Raw genomic sequence first — 18,012 nt, forward strand, 5'->3', positions numbered from 1 at the left:
CAGAAAGAGGGGAAAATCATTATTTTGCCAGAGCCAAATAATAGATACCATACTGGCATTATCATCACTGGTTAACAACAGCATTCTGAATCCTGCTTTTAAACATAATAGCGAATAAATAATGTACCTGGCACATTTATTCACATCCCTACGCTAATGTGTCCATACAAAGCAAAATATATTTAAAAAGAGAGCCAAACAAGCCGTGTAAATATGGAATAGAGGATGCATGCCAAGAGTGTTTTGTGTTCTTTCTGTCCAAAGCCTGACTTATTAAGGACAAGCCTGTACAGGAGCTTCTGGCATTCTCATCAGGAAGCATGAGCTGGGGACAGTGGCTTTTTGCACATGGACAGAGCTCCTTTGGTTATGTAGACTGGGCCACTTATGCACCACCACAGTTCCCTACATCCCCCAGGCTGTAAAGCAGGGGTTGAGTGCAGGCTGTGCATGTGTGCCAGCTTCAGCATCTGGGTGTGGGCATGTCAGCTGCAGTAGGGCTCCTTTACCAGAGAAAGGCATAGGGCATCTAAACTAAGAATTTGCTCATGCCACCTTTGAACCTACTGGGTCATCATGGCGAAGTGAAGGTGGTGCTGCTGCAAGGGCAGCAAGCCCCTCTTCTAGTCCTGGGACATGGGCAAATGCTCACCCTTGACAGCCTCTGGAGGAGCCGGCCTTTTTGTAAGAATCCAAGACTGGTAAAAATCATCACGTGGATGGGGTGGGGCCCTCCAGATGCTGCTGGACTCCAACTCCCATCAACCTTGATCCATTGCCATGCTGGCTGGGGGCTTATGGGAGTTGGAGCCCCAACAACTTCTGGAGGGCTGCAGGTTGCCCTGCCGCTGTCAAAAGGGATAAAGGGAACAAACCTCTCTGATTCACAATTACAGGGCTGTTTTTAAAATTTATTTATTATTATTTATTAAATTTATATCCCACCCTTCCTCCCAGTAAGAGCTCAGGGCAGCAATTTGGTTGCTTTACTTTCAAAACTCACTTCTAGATTTCAGCCAAGTGTTTGACAAAGTCCCCCACGACCTTTTGATTAGCAAACTGGTCAAATGCGGACTACATGGAAATACTGTCAGGTGGATTCACAACTGGTTGGAAAACCGTACTCAAAGAGTGGTCGTTGGTGGCTCTGCTTCGGACTGGAAGGAGGTCTCGAGTGGAGTGCCACAGGGTTCTGTCCTGGGGCCGATACTCTTCAACATTTTTATCAATGACTTAGATGATGGGGTGGAGGGAAGCCTTATGAAGTTTGCGGATGATACGAAACTGGGAGGGATAGCTAACACAATGGAAGACAGGAATAAAATCCAAAGGGACCTGGATAGACTAGTCAATTGGGCTGAAATTAATAAAATGACATTCAATAAAGACAAATGCAGGATTCTGCATTTAGGCCACAAAAACAAAATGCACGGGTACAGGATGGGAAATACCCGGCTTAGCAGTAGTGCGTGTGAGAAGGACTTTGGAATTGTAGTGGATTGCAAGTTGAACATGAGCCAGCAGTGTGATGCTGCGGCAAAAAAGGCAAACGCGGTTTTGGGCTGCATAAACAGAGCTATAGTTTCCAGGTCGAGGGAAGTAATAGTCCCACTATATTCTGCATTAGTCAGGCCTCATCTGGAATACTGCGTTCAGTTCTGGGCGCCTCATTTTAAGAAAGATATAGACAAGCTAGAGCGGGTTCAGAAGAGGGCGACAAGGATGATAGCCGGTATGGAGAACAAGTCTTATGAGGAAAGGTTGAAGGAACTTGGCATGTTCAGTCTGGTGAAGAGAAGGCTGAGGGGTGACATGATTACACTCTTTAAGTACCTGAAGGGCTGTCACATAGAGGAGGGTACAGATTTGTTCTCTGCTGCCCCAGAGGGTAGGACTAGGTCTAATGGTTTTAAGTTGCAGGAGCGTAGATTCAGATTGGACATTAGAAGGAACTTCTTGACAGTAAGGGCAGTTCGGCAATGGAACCGACTGCCTAGGGAGGTGGTGGGATCCCCTTTGCTGGATGTCTTCAAGCAGAGGCTGGACAGCTATCTGCGGGAGATGCTCTAGCTGTGGATTTCCTGCTGTGAGCAGGGGGTTGGACTCGATGGCCTACAAGGCCTCTTCCAACTCTATGATTCTATGATTCCCATGCTCATTTTCCCTTCTCCCAAAAAAGTCCAGTTAGCTCAAAATACAGTTTTTGACTATCTTCAACAAATATTAGTACATCCCATTAAAATTGCTGTTTGCTTGTTTATCTCTGCATTTATTGCTCACCTTTTCCGGAAGGAGCTCAAGGGAGCATGTATGGCTCTTCCCCTCCTCATTTTATTCTAACAACCACCCTGCGAGGTAGCTTAGGCTAAGAGTGCAACATGCTAACCACTACACCACATTGGCTGTAATACTAGGGAGTTGCCAAATTCTGGCTGCAAAATGACATAAGAAATAGTCCTGCTATGTTCAGCAAAACTCATGGTATAAAGGTGTTGCTAAATATGGATGGAGCTGGGTCTAACAGTGTTGAATAGTTGGCCACATCACAAAGCATATAACATCTCAGCATCTGGTCTGTAATTAATTACATGTTGTAATTCCTTGAGGGACAACTAGATGCTGACATGACATGACGTGATGATTAGCCTGTCTCTGTCGTCTCTTCGATTAATGGCACGAAACTATAACCTAGGGCTTCTCTTCTTTTGCGAGACTAACACTTAAGCGACCAGGAGGCAAAGAAAGGATGCTCACCTGAAACATTTGTCTTACTTTCCTCCGGGGCAGGCTGACGTTCAATTTATGCATCAACTGGTGGATTTCTTCAATATTCAGCAAGCCATCACCATTCTTGTCTGCTTCCTGAAAGGTCTGCTTCACCCAGGTGCAGATGAGTTAAGGAAAGTGCAAACTGCTTGCACCAAAATGTTCCTGGCTTTGCTTTTGAATGATTGAATAACACAAAAGTAAAGAGCAGCTGAGCTATATAAATCAGGCACAGGTGAATGACGAAAGAGAGCAATTGGGCAGGGGTTAGTTCACACAATGGTATTTTTCTTACAAGCGACAGCACACACTGCATGGATGTTTCCTCTTCTCCATACACACATGTACAAAACAAATCATTCATGAAGCTAATGCTAAACCATCCAGGGTTCGAATCCCCACACAGCCATGAAGCTTACTGGGTGACCTTGCGCCAGTCACTGCCTCTCAGCCCCAGAGGAAGACAATAGTAAAACCACCACTGAATACTGCTTACCATGAAAACCCTATTCATAGGGTTGCCATAAGTTGGGATCCACTTGAAGGCAGTCCATTTCCATTTTTACTACAGAAAAGGCCCTATAGTTTAGCATTACATGCCTCTGGTTTGTATACCCCCCCTCCTTTTCTGCTTGCATTTTTCCTTGAATTGCAATTCGTTGTTCTGTTCGAGCCAGGAACTGTAGTTAGCATTAACTAGGATTTACTGAAAAAAGCCAAGGTCATAGCTTGAAGTTACTTGTTTCAACAAATCCTAGTTAACACTAATCACAGTTTATATCAGTTATAACAGCCTAGTTTGGATGTCATGATAAACCATGATTGATTTATCACGATGGGGATGAGTGCAGTAAGCCTTGGGCTTGTACCCAGAATCCAGAAAGTGCAGCCTCTAAATTAGGGAGGTTCTGTTTCGCTTGTGATGGCTAACATCCATACGTTTCTTTTTAAAAGCACCTAAACAAGGGGCCACTCCCACGCATTGAGTCAATAAATTTCACAAACAGAATTGTGTATTCTTTCTTTTGTCTGTGCCAAACCTACCCTAAAATCAACTTAACTGGATGGCCCTAAGTCCAAACAATGTATGAGCAGGGGTGGCAATTCTCTCCACATCATTCATTCTTGTACATTTTTATCAAGTTCTGCTCTATGATGATGTCCTTTTTTTCTAGTCAAATGCTGCACTCTGTAGACATGTCTCATAGGGATGATAGGAAGCTGCTGTATAATATTTTATCTTGCTCAGTGGTGTCTGCACTGACTGGCAGCAGCTCTCCAAGGTTTCAGGCAGTGAGTCTCTTCCGGCCCTGCCTGGAAATGCCGGTGATTGAACCTGGGATCTTCTGCATGCAAAGCAGATGCTCAACCACTGAGCTACAGCCCTTTCCCATTTCAAAATACTTCAAATCTCTTGATTGTTGCATGTTTACTTGGCAATATGTCCCAGTGTTTTCAGCGGAGCTTGGTCCCAAGTAAGTGTTTTTTCGGTCTGCAGATTTATTTGTTCTTTTGTCTATATGAGCAGTGGGGAACCTTCAGCCCATAGGCCAATCTTGGCCTGAGAGGGGGTCCAATTTAGCCCACAGAACCATTTTCTGCAAACCACACCCACATCCCCATCAACTGCAGTCACTTGTGACATCATGTGATGGGCAGGACGGCAGAGTTAAACTCTGCTTTGGCTGTGCACGTCTGTTCCCAGAAGGAAAGAGAGGTGCATAGCCAAAGCAGCAGGATTTAACCCCTGCTCATCAGCTGGTAAGTGGGGGTTAAATCCTGCTCAGTTTGGCAGGATTCCATGCAAATCCCTTCCCGATTCAGGAATTCATTTGCATAGGAATTCCCTGCTAAGACGAAAGAGGGAAACTTTTTAGCAACACTTTGCAAGCACCTTGCACCTTATGTCATTGTGATTCTAAAAAGGATCTTGCCCATGGAGCCAAAAAAATCAACCATTTAATTTCATTGAAACTTTCTCTTATTTGTCTCCTTCTCCTTCCAACTAGAAACGCTTCTGCCCTTTTTGCAGCTAATGCATCCTCCTTACGAATCCATATTTGCCAGTGGCTTCTGTTATGTTCTCACTCCAGCTAGAGCTGTTACAGGGGTCATTTCTCCCTGCAGTCTCCCCATCTGCCAAGACTGACGATGCAAACAAGGCTTGAAGTAACATTTCAGCACAACCAAACACACGGCAGCAATATGCAGCCTCCAAAAGTCACAGATAAATGTAGAAAGTGCAGAAGGAATTTATGGAGCTTGTAATTTGCCACAAAAGGTTGGCAAGTGTTCCTCTGTCTTCTGACAGCCGGAGCTGAAATTCAGAAATGGGGATTATTAGGTGTGAGACAACATCCACTACTTTCTTTGTTCACCCAAACAGACCGGGCCACAACCCAGTATATTTGCTAAGGAAGAACTTATTTCAGACTAGTTTAATACTCTAGGGAAAGCAACTCTTTAGTGGGGCTTTCTTCCCAAAACATCAGCTTTGCAGTACATTTCGCCTTCTTTGGACTTCAGCATGTAAGAGGCCCAAATGGCACTAGAATCAGCAAAATGCCTCATCACCAGTTTTTTTTATATTGTCATTTTTCACCCACCATTTTCCTTCAGTGCAAAACTATTTATTTATTTATCCAGTTTGCATCCCGCCCTTCCTTCCAGCAGGAGGCCAGGGCAGTGAAGTTTTCTGTTCCTAGGGCAGACCTTATATTTCAAAGATCATCATGGTGATCTTTGCACCAGAGACAGAGACCCTGAGGCCCTTCAGATGTTGCTGGACATCTGCTCTCATAATTCTTAACCACTGGCCATGCCAATTATGGCTGATGGAAGCAGGAATCCAACAACATCTGGAGGGCGACAGGCTCCTCACCAACCAGAATCACCAAGCAAAGAGGTGGAATCTAGCTTCTTGAAAGGATATTGATCATGTGTTCTCTGTCTTTTGGCAAGAGAGTCTTCATCGCTGATTCCAGCCATCAGGTATTTCAACCCGGTGATCCAGGTACGAGCTTCCTCTGGGTTAGAGGTGATCAGATCCAGTGACTCCATATGGTTGCCATGGTAAATGGTAAAGCAGCAGCTCGGATCAAAGTTGCCCTCAGCATGGCGATGGAATATTTCTGACTGCCGGCCTTCAGTAACTTTGTAGATAGAATCAATGATGACTATAAAAGAAATAAGGGAAACCAGAAAAGTAAAACGAACCAGATTCTTCATGTTTCTATACTATTTATAGCAGTTTTGCCTTCGACATTAATGAACTAGGCCAGGGATCCATGTACCACCAGTGGTCTGTGAGCTTCATTGCAGATGGTCCACGGTACGTCTGCATTAAATATTCATATTGATTTTTAATTGTATTTTTACTGCTTCTTTTATTTCTTACATTGTATTTTATTGTACTACAATTTGAATTCTACAGACTGCACGTTGTAATTCAGTAACATACAATATAAGAAATAAAAGAAACAAAAGAATATACAATTAAAATCATGCGGCTTCTAGCACAGCACATTACGATGGCGACAACAGGCAGAAAAATCATTAAAGTGGTACACCAAGACAAGCAGCAATTTTTTCAAGTGTCCACGGGAGAAAAAGTTTAGGCGTTGCTGAGCTAGGCCCGAAATTCTTTAGGAGGAGGATGGGGCTGTAGCATCAGTTTTTAAATAGCTTTATAGAAGGTTCCTTGTCAGACACCGTGTATTGCCATATCATTCTATAGATGAACATCAGGCATCCCTGGTGCTACCCGATTTTTTTTTTTTTTTTACTACCTCTCATCTCTCACCATTGACCATGCTAGCTGGGATTGATGGGAGTCGGATTCCAAAATGCCTGGAGGGCACCAGGTTGTGGAAGGGTGACATAAGTGAAAAGGACAATATAGGAACGCCTCTACCATCTTAGACCGAAACATTTTTAAAAAGAAAGAATAAGGTGTGCCTTGTTTTAAATACTAAAGATGGAGAATCTGAATAACTTTTCACACTGGGAACCAGTGCAAGTATCATGCTCCTAATTGCTTAACCACAAGGAGAGAGCTGTAAGATCACTTGCACCCTTCCCTACCCAAACTCTCATGCCGGTCTTAACCATAGTTAAGGTTGATACCAGCAGTGACCATAACCATGGCTAATGATGATGGGAGCAGGATCTGCATGTGAAAAGAGAGGGCAAGAGAAGAGAGGGACTGAGGCCACGTTTAAGGGATTGGGAGTGATAGATATGTGTCCACCCTGTGCAAATTCAAAAAACAAGGAATCTAAAAGATGCACAAGAACAATAAGCATCTTAGAAGTAACTTACTTTTTGCTTTCTCGCTTTTCCTGGATGGCCTCCACCTGATGCAAGTCCTGTGCTCATCCAGGTAAAAAAGACGCACAAGACCTTTGGCTCCATTCTTCAGTTTAACCATCTGAGTCCCAGACTGCATTACACTCATGCATCTTTCAACTGAGGAAAGAGAGCACAACAAATTTAACTTGAAAGAGCTATTTTATGCCAGTTCTTGGATAATTACTGCAGCCCTTGTCTGCAAAGTAAATATTTATTTATTTATTTTATTTATTTCTGCGATTTATTTATCGCCCATCTGGCTGGAAACCGAGCCACTCTGAGCGATGTACAAAGTCATAATATATAAGTATCACAACATCAAAACAGCAATAAAACTAAAACAACAGGTAAAGGTTACTACAGTAAAGTTCAATAAAGCTTCTGGCCCGTATAGTCCAACAAGGTGCGTCATTTGCGAAACCGAAAGCGGCATCTCCTCTTACTCTCAGCATCCAGCATCCAGCATAGCAAACAGTGAGAGGCGGCACAAACAGGCCCCACGAAGACGCGACCAACAGGGAAGTTCTCCCCGAGAAGCCAAAAGCAAAGGCGATAAGAGGCAAAACGCAGCCGACACAAGGCGAAACGAGCAAGGCCAGCATGGCAGGACAACGGAGGCCGCAGGGGCGCGCCCCAACCCCAGCAGCCAACAGAAAAACTGCCGCGGCGAACAACGCTGTCTCCCGAATAGAGGCCGCAGCCCCAGGCTCACCGAAGGGCCGCAGCTCATCATAATATATAGACCGGTAGCGAATGTTCCATTCCTGGGCAAGGTCTTAGAACGGGTGGTGGCCAGCCAGCTCCAGGTGCTCTTGGATGAAACCGATTATCTAGATCCGTTTCAATCCGGTTTTAGGCCCGGTTTTGGCACCGAAACAGCCTTGGTCGCCCTGTATGATGACCTATGTCGGGAGAGGGACAGGGGGAGTGTAACTCTGTTGATTCTCCTTGATCTCTCAGCTGCTTTTGATACCATCGACCATGGTATCCTTCTGGGGAGACTCACGGAGTTGGGAGTTGGAGGTACTGCTTGGCAGTGGCTCCGCTCCTACTTGGTGGACCGCCTCCAGAAGGTAGGGCTTGGGGAGCATTGTTCGATACCCTGGACTCTCCATTGTGGAGTCCCGCAGGTATCGGTTCTGTCCCCTATGCTTTTTAACATCTATATGAAGCCGCTGGGTGCGGTCATCAGGAGTTTTGGAGTGCGTTGTCACCAGTATGCTGATGACACGCAACTCTATTTCTCCTTTTCATCTTCATCAGGTGAGGCTGTTAATGTGCTGAACCGTTGCCTGGCCGTGATAATGGACTGGATGAGAGCTAATAAACTGAGGCTCAAACCTGACAAGACTGAGACGCTGTGGGTGAGTGCCTTCTCCGCCCAGATGGTGGATGTTCAACCTGTTCTGGATGGGGTTACACTCCCTCTGAAGGAACAGGTTCGTAGCTTGGGGGTTCTTTTCGATCCATACCTATCTCTCGAGGCTCAGGTGGCCTCGGTGGCACGGAATGCGTTCTACCACCTTCGTTTGGTAGCCCAGCTACGCCCCTATCTGGAAAGCGATGACCTCACTTCAGTCATGCGTGCTCTGGTAACCTCTAGATTGGATTACTGCAATGCGCTCTACGTGGGGCTGCCTTTGAAGACAGTTCGGAAACTACAGCTAGTGCAAAACGCAGCTGCTAGACTGTTGACGAGGACCAGGCGGTCTGCACATATAACACCTGTCCTGGCTCATTTGCACTGACTACCTATTTGTTTCCGGGCTAAATTCAAAGTGCTAGTTTTGACTTATAAAGCCTTACACGGCGCGGGACCACAATACCTAGCGGAACGCCTCTCCCGATATGAACCTACCCACTCACTACGTTCAACATCAAAGGCCCTCCTCCGAGTCCCGACCCACAGAGAGGCCCGGAGGGTTGTAACAAGATCCAGGGCCTTTTCAGTAGTGGCCCCCGAATTATGGAACAGTCTCCCCGATGAGGTACACCTGGCGCCTACACTTTTATCTTTTTGGCGCCAGGTTAAAACCTTTTTATTCTCCCAGGCATTTTAACTTAATTTATTTTTTAGCTTTCAATTTATACCAGGCTGTTTTACTGTTTAATATGTATGCTTTTTACTGACCTTTGTAATTCTATTGTATTTTACTCTATGTTGTGCACCACCCTGAGAGCCTTTTGGCTGTGGGCGGTATAGAAATCGAAATAAATAGAAATAAATAGAAATAGAATACCATACCATAATCCTCTTATTTTTCCAGATGATATGTAAGAAATAGTCAGGGATTAATCAGCCTTCTAAAACATTTGGAACTTTAAAACTAAGTTAATTTAGGAAATTATAAGTAGTAAACAAAACAATTGTTTTATTTGACAAAACAGCTACTTGTCCAGGGAAAGAATGCCATGTGGCTTCAACAAGTGCTCAGGAACTAGGGGCAAGTGCCAGGGGGTGGCCACGTCAGGCCCTGGCCAAGGACCCTGCAGCCAAGAGGGGCCTCTGAGGGGCCTCTCCTTAGTGTGGCAGGGTAGTGCTCCCATTCTGCAATCCACTGCAGCACCGGATCCCGACCCTGCTGCAGATTGTGGAGAGGGAGCTCCCAGGCACCTACCTCCCAATACAGTCAGTGTGGGCCACACATGCCCCACTTACTTCTATCGCTCCTGTAAATGATGTGCGCGTTGTGCACACATGCCTGCCATCAACCAAGCCTAAGGGGCTGATGTCCCTCCCGCCATCTTAGTTGATAGCAGGCATGCACACACATCATTTATAGTAGTAACAGAGGTAGGTGGGACCTACAGACATGTTTATTAGCCCTGTGTAGCCTGTATAGAGGGGTTGTGCTCTGGCGCCGCAGGCCTGGGGCAGGCTGGTGCCCAAGGGCTCAGTCATGGCTGGCACCAGCCCTGACAACCCGTTTACTGAGTATTCACTCTGGTTTGTTTACCCAAAGCTTACGTGGAGGTTGGACTATGTCCAGTTTTTATTGAGCAGTCATCCTGATTTGTTTGCGGGGAAGTGATATGACAATTAGCATTCATTCCAATTTGGTTGTATGGTGTTTATAGGTCTTCCTGAAATCATTTGTTAATCACACCTTTTACCATCTCTTTCCTAAGTGCAAAAAGTCAATTTAAAAAATAGTGGTTTTGTTGTGCTAGAGGGCTATAATCCACTTTAACTGTATAAACCTAAATTTACTCTGTGAACTTGAATCCCTACCACAAAATACTGACAATGTGGAGTCAACTCATCTCATAGCTATAAATCCAAGGCTTTCTGGCACTTCTAACATTTTGAAACTACAAATCTTAAAAATATTCTGTTTAAATCGCTAGAAAGTTCAGGCAGCTGAAACCTCCAATATATAAAAACAGCACCTCTGATATGGCAATTCAATAAAATATTTTAGGTTCTTTTCCCCTACTAATACCAAAGGTTTACACTACTACTAACACCTTAACATATTCACATCTCCCTAACAATATATACAATCCAGTTCTTTAAGCATTTTAAATTGACGTTGATTTCAACCAGAAAGTTTCGTGCATAAACCCTCTCTCATTCTCCCATTTCTCTTTACATCTGCAGCCTTGTTCAGGTGTTCAAGCCTTCATGCAATTAAAACTGCAACACACTGGCACAAGCTAAGCACTGAACTTGATGCATCAAAGAGGTTTCCATAAATTGGAACAGGATAAATTGGAGAGGATAGCAACAGAGATGGTCAGTGGTCTGGAAAACAAGTCCAATGAGGAAAGCTGGGGCTGACAAGAAACTAGTCCAAAACACCTGGAGAGCACTAGGTTGGGAAAGGTTGCCCTAATGTATGACTATACTATCAAAAGGTAACATGAAAAAGAGGTCTGTCGAGCAATGGAGTCTTTCTAGGAAGGAGGGTAAAATAAATGAGAATTCAGCAAAGAAAAAAAATACTCTGGATGTATATACAATTCTTGCAAACAATATACACTTATACCATTATCATATTGTGATATCATATTATGAGAAATATACACACATCGTGCATGTGCATGTTAGGTAAAAGCACATTTGCCACATCTAATAATCACCAATACAAACTCTACTTGCACAGACTAATGTGTTTGTTAAAAAAAGACAAATACATATACTCAAAATACATACATGACTCTCCAGAACTTCATGACTCTAAGCGAGCATCCGTTTTCATCAGTTGTGAACTAATTTTCCACCATCATTCTCATACTTTTACTTGGGAAATGTGCACATATATCTGTTAACCTTCAGGGTTTCTATCAGGATTTCTTTTTACAACCACAATGTCAAGGAATCAGAAGGCTAGGACTGGGGAGGGCAGCTGTGAGAGAACTAGAAAAGGTCCTCAAATGTAAAGATGTATCACTGAACACTAAAGTCAGCATCATTCAGACCATGATATTTCCGATCTCTATGTATGGATGTGAAAGTTGGAAAGTGAAAAAAGCGGATAAGAGAAAAATCAACTCATTTGAAATGGGGTGTTGGAGAAGAGCTTTGCAGATACCATGGACTGCAAAAAAGACAAATAATTGGGTGTTAGAACAAATTAAACCAGAACTCTCACTAGAAGCTAAAATGATGAAGCTGAGGTTATCATACTTTGGACACATCATGAGAAGACATGATTCATTAGAAAAGATAATAATGCTTGGAAAAACAGCAGGGAACAGAAAAAGAGGAAGGCCAAAGAAGAGATGGATTGATTCCATAAAGGAAGCCACAGACCTGAACTTACAAGATCTGAACAGGGTAGTTCATGACAGATGCTCCTGGAGGTCGCTGATTCATAGGGTCGCCATAAGTCGTAGTCGACTTGGAGGCACATAACAACAACAACAAAGTAAAGAATGGTCTGAGCCATTGTTCACTCAGAGTTCTATGTATGCACTCCTGTGCATATAATTTTGTACAGTGAAGCCTCTGGATCTGGGAATCCATGTCTATGAACTATGGGTCCTAATACTCTAAAGTCAGTCATCCACATCTGCACTTTCAGTGTGGAAAGCGGTACTGATTAGATGGGACTATTTTCCTAGATTTTCAAAAAAGGACAAAAATTGTAATGTGTTTTCCCCCCTGTTCAGTAAATAACAGGAAATGACCAATGACTCAACAACAATAAAAGCAGCATTTTCTACGTGGGTTCAACTAAGTAAGACAGAGCTTTAATCTACAATGTGGCTGTGCCTGAAGGTATTTCCAGGTTAGAGGTAAGCAAATCTTCTAACTTCTGAAAGCCTAACAAAAGCCTGTTTTAGCCTGCACCTCTATTCTGGGAGTACGTTATCAAAAAATGCCCAACAGAACATCCTGCTACATTTTCTCAAAACAAAACCATGGCCACAGAAATCTGGTCCCACCCGGTGGGCACATAAAATTAGAGTTACAGTTAGAATTATAGTTGGACGATACCTAGAAGACCTTCTAATTCAACCCCCTACTCAAAGCAGGATCCACAAGGCAGGATCCAACTACAGCATCCCTGGCAAATGCCCACCCAGTCTCTGCTTAAATACTTAGGAACATAGCAAGCTGCCTTGTACTGAGTCAGACCATTTTTCTATCTAGGTCAGTGTTGACCGGCAGCAGCCCTCCAAGGTTTCAGATGGGGTCTCTCCCAAGCCTACCCGAGCTAGGGTCCTTTCAATGAAGAAGAGTTCATCACCCCCCTGTTCTGCTGTTGAACTTACTGTTAGGAATCTTTCGACATGTTTAGGCAAAATCTGCTTCCCTGCAGTTTCCACTGTTTGGCTCTTGCCCTGCCCTTTTGTGCTGCAACTTCTGCATTTATATATCAAAGCTCATGCAATTTAAAGAAAGAAAGCTATGATCATATGATGACTTGTTTAGGAGTAAGCCTCACTGAATTCAGTGAGGCGTCCTACCTAACAAACATGCATAGAATTGGGCTGCATAGCGACAATCCTTTACAATCTTACCTCAGAGTCAGACCTCTTCAGTGTGGCATACTTCCAAGTAAACATATGTAAGACTCAGCCACTAGCTGTTTTGGCAAATCAAAAGAGCTACTTTGAATAGCAGTCAAACTAAAAAGGCAAGTCTTGCTATTTAAGAATGAACCACACAAAAGCATCTGTTATAACAAACAATTAGTACTTGCTATTTAAATGGTATCATTTTGGCAACACGCCTGAACTAATCATAAAAGCATTTCATTTCAAATAATCTTTTAAAAACAAAAACAGTGCCAACAACATCTGCTGAAATAACAAACTCGGGAATCGATCCCAACAGTCACACACATACACACACACACACGGCTCTTCTGGGTCCCCACTCAAATGGGAGCACCTCACATTTGAAACTCGAAAAGAGGTACCAACCCATCTGGACCAAATGGGTTCCTTGCGAAGTTGCTACACTTCCCATCACATGGCACATCTCTGATGCCAGAACGGAAGCCACTGGAGCGTGAGGAATCCAGATGTTGCTCAAAAGCTTTTCAACAGGCAGACGGTATTTATTTCACCTGACAAGCAACTCTTCCCAACAGAGTAAATATAAAGCTGCCAGACTGGGACTGTTAAGCTGCAAATATGAGTGGTAGCCCACACATGGTCTTATGTTCAAAAAACATTCTAATCTGTGCTGCTGCAGCAGCAGCCAATACCACCTTCCATTTGTCATTTATCCCTGTGTAAAATGTGGTCTTTAACATCCCAAGCTTGCCTTGATACAGTCACTCATATAACGTGGCTGTGACACTTCAACCCCCCCTGCAGCCATTTCAAGCGAAAGGGCTGTTTCTAAGCAGTTTATGCATCTCTTTGAATAATGCAAAGCCTGCAGCCTTCATAAAATCCAAGTGTGCCTGTTTTTATAGTGTGCAAGGGAAGCATCATAGTACAGTAGGAACCAAGCCAAAGAGCAATTCCATCGGCTTTGGTGGTAGCTTCAAAACACATCCTCACTTTCAAGTGTGAAAACACAGTACTTTTTTTAAAAAAAACCCTGCCACATCACAGAGAACTCCCCTAATGATAAACATCTTCTGATTTTTTAAAAAAAATATCAAGAAATGCTAGTGAAGTTTCTAGATCCAGTTCGCAAGACAGACAGGCACAAAGAATTATGCCTGTCTGACGGAGCAAGTTCCTCAATTATGTGTGCAAAATGAATAAAATGGGTATTGAAGTTGTTCAAGAAATACTGAAAAGAGGCTATATGTCAAGTGTTCAACATACTTATTTAACCAAACATGTGTGGAATCCCAGGAGGCTCAGTTACTCTCCCCCCCCCATGTGCCTTGACCCATGACCAAAGATCGTGTACTGTGCGATGGATGACTCAGGGGAGGACAAAGCTCTGGTCCCATCCTCAGGCAGGGCATGGAGGAAATTGCCAGGACCTTCTTCAGGACTCTCCCAGCTAGAGGACACATCATTTTGTGTTTCAGAAGAGTCTCCCATAACACTCCCATCTCCCCAACCCCGCAAGAGCCAAGAATGCAAAACGAAACCCTGGGAGCTTTCGCAGGGTCCTGCAAATGCTCAGATGCTCTGGGTGCCGGGGTTACCTCTCTCAGACTACTGACTTACACCTTGTTAGGCCCATGGGAACATCTGGATATTTCAGCAAGTGCTGTGGGCACCACCCACTCTGGCCATGTCTCTTGCCACAACCCCCAAGACACAAAGAGGCACATAAACACAGCTTTCCCAAGGGGTTCTGGGTAAAAGTCATGTCCAGTAGAATTAACCTGACATAAGAAAAGCACATATGGCTCAAACGGGAAGTAGGAAAGAACATCACTCTTTCAATTTCTTCCATCAGCTCTATGTACTTTTCAAGGGAGAAAAAGGTAACCACCCTCACAGCCTCATGACTCAGGGGGCAGCAATGAATGGGGAAGCTCAGAGACTTTGTGGGCAACAGGGGAAGACCTCAAGGGCACCATTGCATCCATGGGTGTTGTTTTGGCAACCCCCAATTTCTACTGTTGATTCGGCCTCTTAATGGAACACTGTCAGGCTTCCATTGTGAGCCCAGAGCTCTCTTAAAACATCATTGCTGCAGCTGCAGCAGCAATATGGTAAAAACCTTCCTGTTTAGGCAGGCATTTGTTATTTTGAATAGTTAAGTACTGATCTGTTGCCCGTTTCAGTTTCTACACCTTGTCTCTATTTTCATTTTACTGTATTTTTATTGTATTTTGTGGTTGGTTTTCATTGCTGTTAATGGCCCCTCAAGCGGTACTCGGGCACCAAAACAGAGAGGTAGAATATGTTATATAAATAAATAAAATACATGGCTGGCTGGCATTCTGTACCTTTAAAGAGAGAAAAAGTGTCAGGGCCAGTTCATCTGACCATTTCAGCAGCCCACAGCTCATGGGGACTTCTAGCAACTTCCAACTGTAACCAGCTGGTCATGAGCATGTGTTGACATAAGCTAAATTTGGCCCAGATGGACCCTGTGATTCATTTCCACAAGCCATGGTGGTACCTAGCCTATATAGTGGTGGTGCATGTACACGGCTGGGTCCATTAATGGCTATGGAGGACAGGTCTATCAAAGGCTATATGGAACCTTTGTGCTCAGTGGGGGTAAAAAATATCAATTGCTAAGGAGTAAGAGAGGGCTATTGCCTTCAGGTTCTTGCCTGGAGGCATCTGTTGGCCAATGTAGAAAACATGGTGCTGACCTAGATGGACTTTCGGTCTGACCCAGCAGGGCTCTTCTTAAGTGGGCCAGCAAGGGCCAAAGTAGTTAAAAGTCACCCCAGACCACCCTGTTCCCAGAGTAGCCACAAACCAAAAGGGTTGACTTCAACAACCCTCATTTCCAACAGCAAACAAGTTCCAAAAATATCTAAGGTTATTAAATGACGTGTTTCATTCCGACTTACAAAAGGTTTATAAATAAAAGTCCATGCACTGACATGAATTGAGTGGGAGCCACATCTTCCTTAGACCAGAGAGATTTCAACAGATGAACCCTTACGGCTTTATCGTTAGTTTTAACTTATTTTATTTTTATTGTGTTTTTAACCTTAATGTACACTGCTTAGAGACTACAGTGTAAGAGGTATAGAACTGGTTGAAATAAATCAATAAACAGTGGCTGTAACCCTAGGAATATACGTAAGATCTCCCAAGACTCCTATTATCCCACGATTCTTCCTGCCAAAAGATTTCCTGAGGAACTCAAAAAAGATCTCTCCAAGCTGGGTGGATAGATAATAAAAATGGCAAACTACAAACTATATGTAACTATAAAGAGATGCACCCTGGGACACAAACAAAGACTAATTTTGCACATACTGATCTGTCAGTTATGAATCAGAAAAAAGAAGATGAAGTTGTAACAGATTCGTACTTATCACTTACATAACCAGACACAAGAATGCAAGACAAATTGTACAATTATTTGTTGTATAATTACAAGCAAAAATAAATTTTGATTTTACAAGCTGATAAAAATGTTCTTTCATTAGAGGCCTAATGCATTTTTTCTTTTTTTAAAAAAATTAAGGTTTAAAAATTACAATCCAAGAGGGAAAAAGAGGTTTAGAGAGACTGCGTCTTATGGAATTATTATTGTTACCATCATCCGAATGAAGGGAAGATGAGAACAACCATAAAGAGCACTACCCAACTATGGAAGTATAATTATTTTAAAAGGGACGATAAACTGTACTTCTAAATTAGACACCTAAAGTAGAATGAAAAACAAATAACTGTGAAGGCTGGAGGCAGACAGCCACAAAATGCAGCAACCACCACCACTACACAGAAATGACAGATCCCTGAGGGATATTTATGAAAATACTGTATTTTCATGCTTTCACATCCTCAGTGGACCACCAAAATCGGCTAACAACAGCATTAAAAGCAATGAGCAGCACCAATAACAAAGTTGAAAATAACAAGCAGCCATCATAACCACTAGTAAAAGCCCAGCATTGGAAAGCATACTTAAACAAGGAAGTTTTTTCTAGCACCGGGGGGGGGGGGAGCTGAATTCCTGGAGGTGTAGTATTCCACGGCATGGTTATTTTCCACATGTCTCTCCACCCCTTCCATATTTTATCCAAAGCAGGTGCAGGAAACCTTGTTCAGCCCGAGGGCCACATTCCCTTCTGGGAAACCTTTTGGGGAGCCAAATGCCAGAGGTGGGCAGGACCAGAGGCCAGAGTGAGTAATCAGTGAAAGTTTTACTTTTGTTTAATAGGCAAGTTTCTACACACACACACACCCCTCTCTAGCCTCCATCCATGGAAAGGCAGAGAAGCTTGGAGGGCCACAGTGGGCCCCACGTCTGAGGTTTCCTCCATCTCATCCAAACATTAAGCGATGCCTCATGGGATCCAGCCAAAGGAAAGCAGAAGATGTGTCATGTAGTTAACTACAGCACCTCACTGGCATATGTTAAGAGTATTGGATTTTGCCCTCAAATTCCTACCTGTCCATGCAGCTCACTAGATTACTTTGGGCCACTCATTGTCTCTCAGCCTGAACTACCACATATAGTTGTTATGCGGATAAAAGGCGCATGTTGCATCAAACAGAGATGCATCAGCCCCTATTCTCTCTCGGGTAATGAACTGTAACTTGCATTCCAGGCATTCACAGTAAGTGCTATTTATTCATTTTCCTTCTAAGAGTGCACTTTATCTAAATCCCAAAGTACAGCACTAATATCTAGACTATAATTCAGTTTACCCCTAGCATCATGAAACTGTCGTTTGTTATTCTAGTTTCTGGGTCTGTTATGCAACAAAACAGCAGACTTACCCAGAAGGATACTGGCTTATTTGTGCCTATGTTAAAGATACCGGGTTCCTTTTTTTCCTACTATCACTTTCATTCATTCCATTATCCTTTACCCAGTCTGGGACACAA

At 43.5% G+C, this 18,012-nt stretch overlaps 1 protein-coding gene across 10 annotated transcripts in view; it reads right to left on the reverse strand.

Moving 5' to 3' along the window:
* Positions 1–18,012, reverse strand: part of PLCH1 (phospholipase C eta 1) — a 199,378-nt gene that overhangs the window by 95,630 nt on the left and 85,736 nt on the right. For all 10 annotated transcript variants that reach the window (XM_061637103.1, XM_061637110.1, XM_061637109.1 and 7 more), the window contains 3 exons: positions 7,087–7,233; positions 5,699–5,942; positions 2,755–2,884 (listed from right to left, as the gene is read on the reverse strand). In XM_061637103.1, coding sequence (XP_061493087.1) covers positions 2,755–2,884; positions 5,699–5,942; positions 7,087–7,233 — 521 coding nt within the window. The remainder of the gene's footprint in view (positions 1–2,754; positions 2,885–5,698; positions 5,943–7,086; positions 7,234–18,012) is intronic.

Source organism: Rhineura floridana, chromosome 7 (genome assembly GCF_030035675.1).
Source record: "Rhineura floridana isolate rRhiFlo1 chromosome 7, rRhiFlo1.hap2, whole genome shotgun sequence".
Classification (NCBI taxonomy): Eukaryota; Metazoa; Chordata; class Lepidosauria; order Squamata; family Rhineuridae; genus Rhineura; species Rhineura floridana.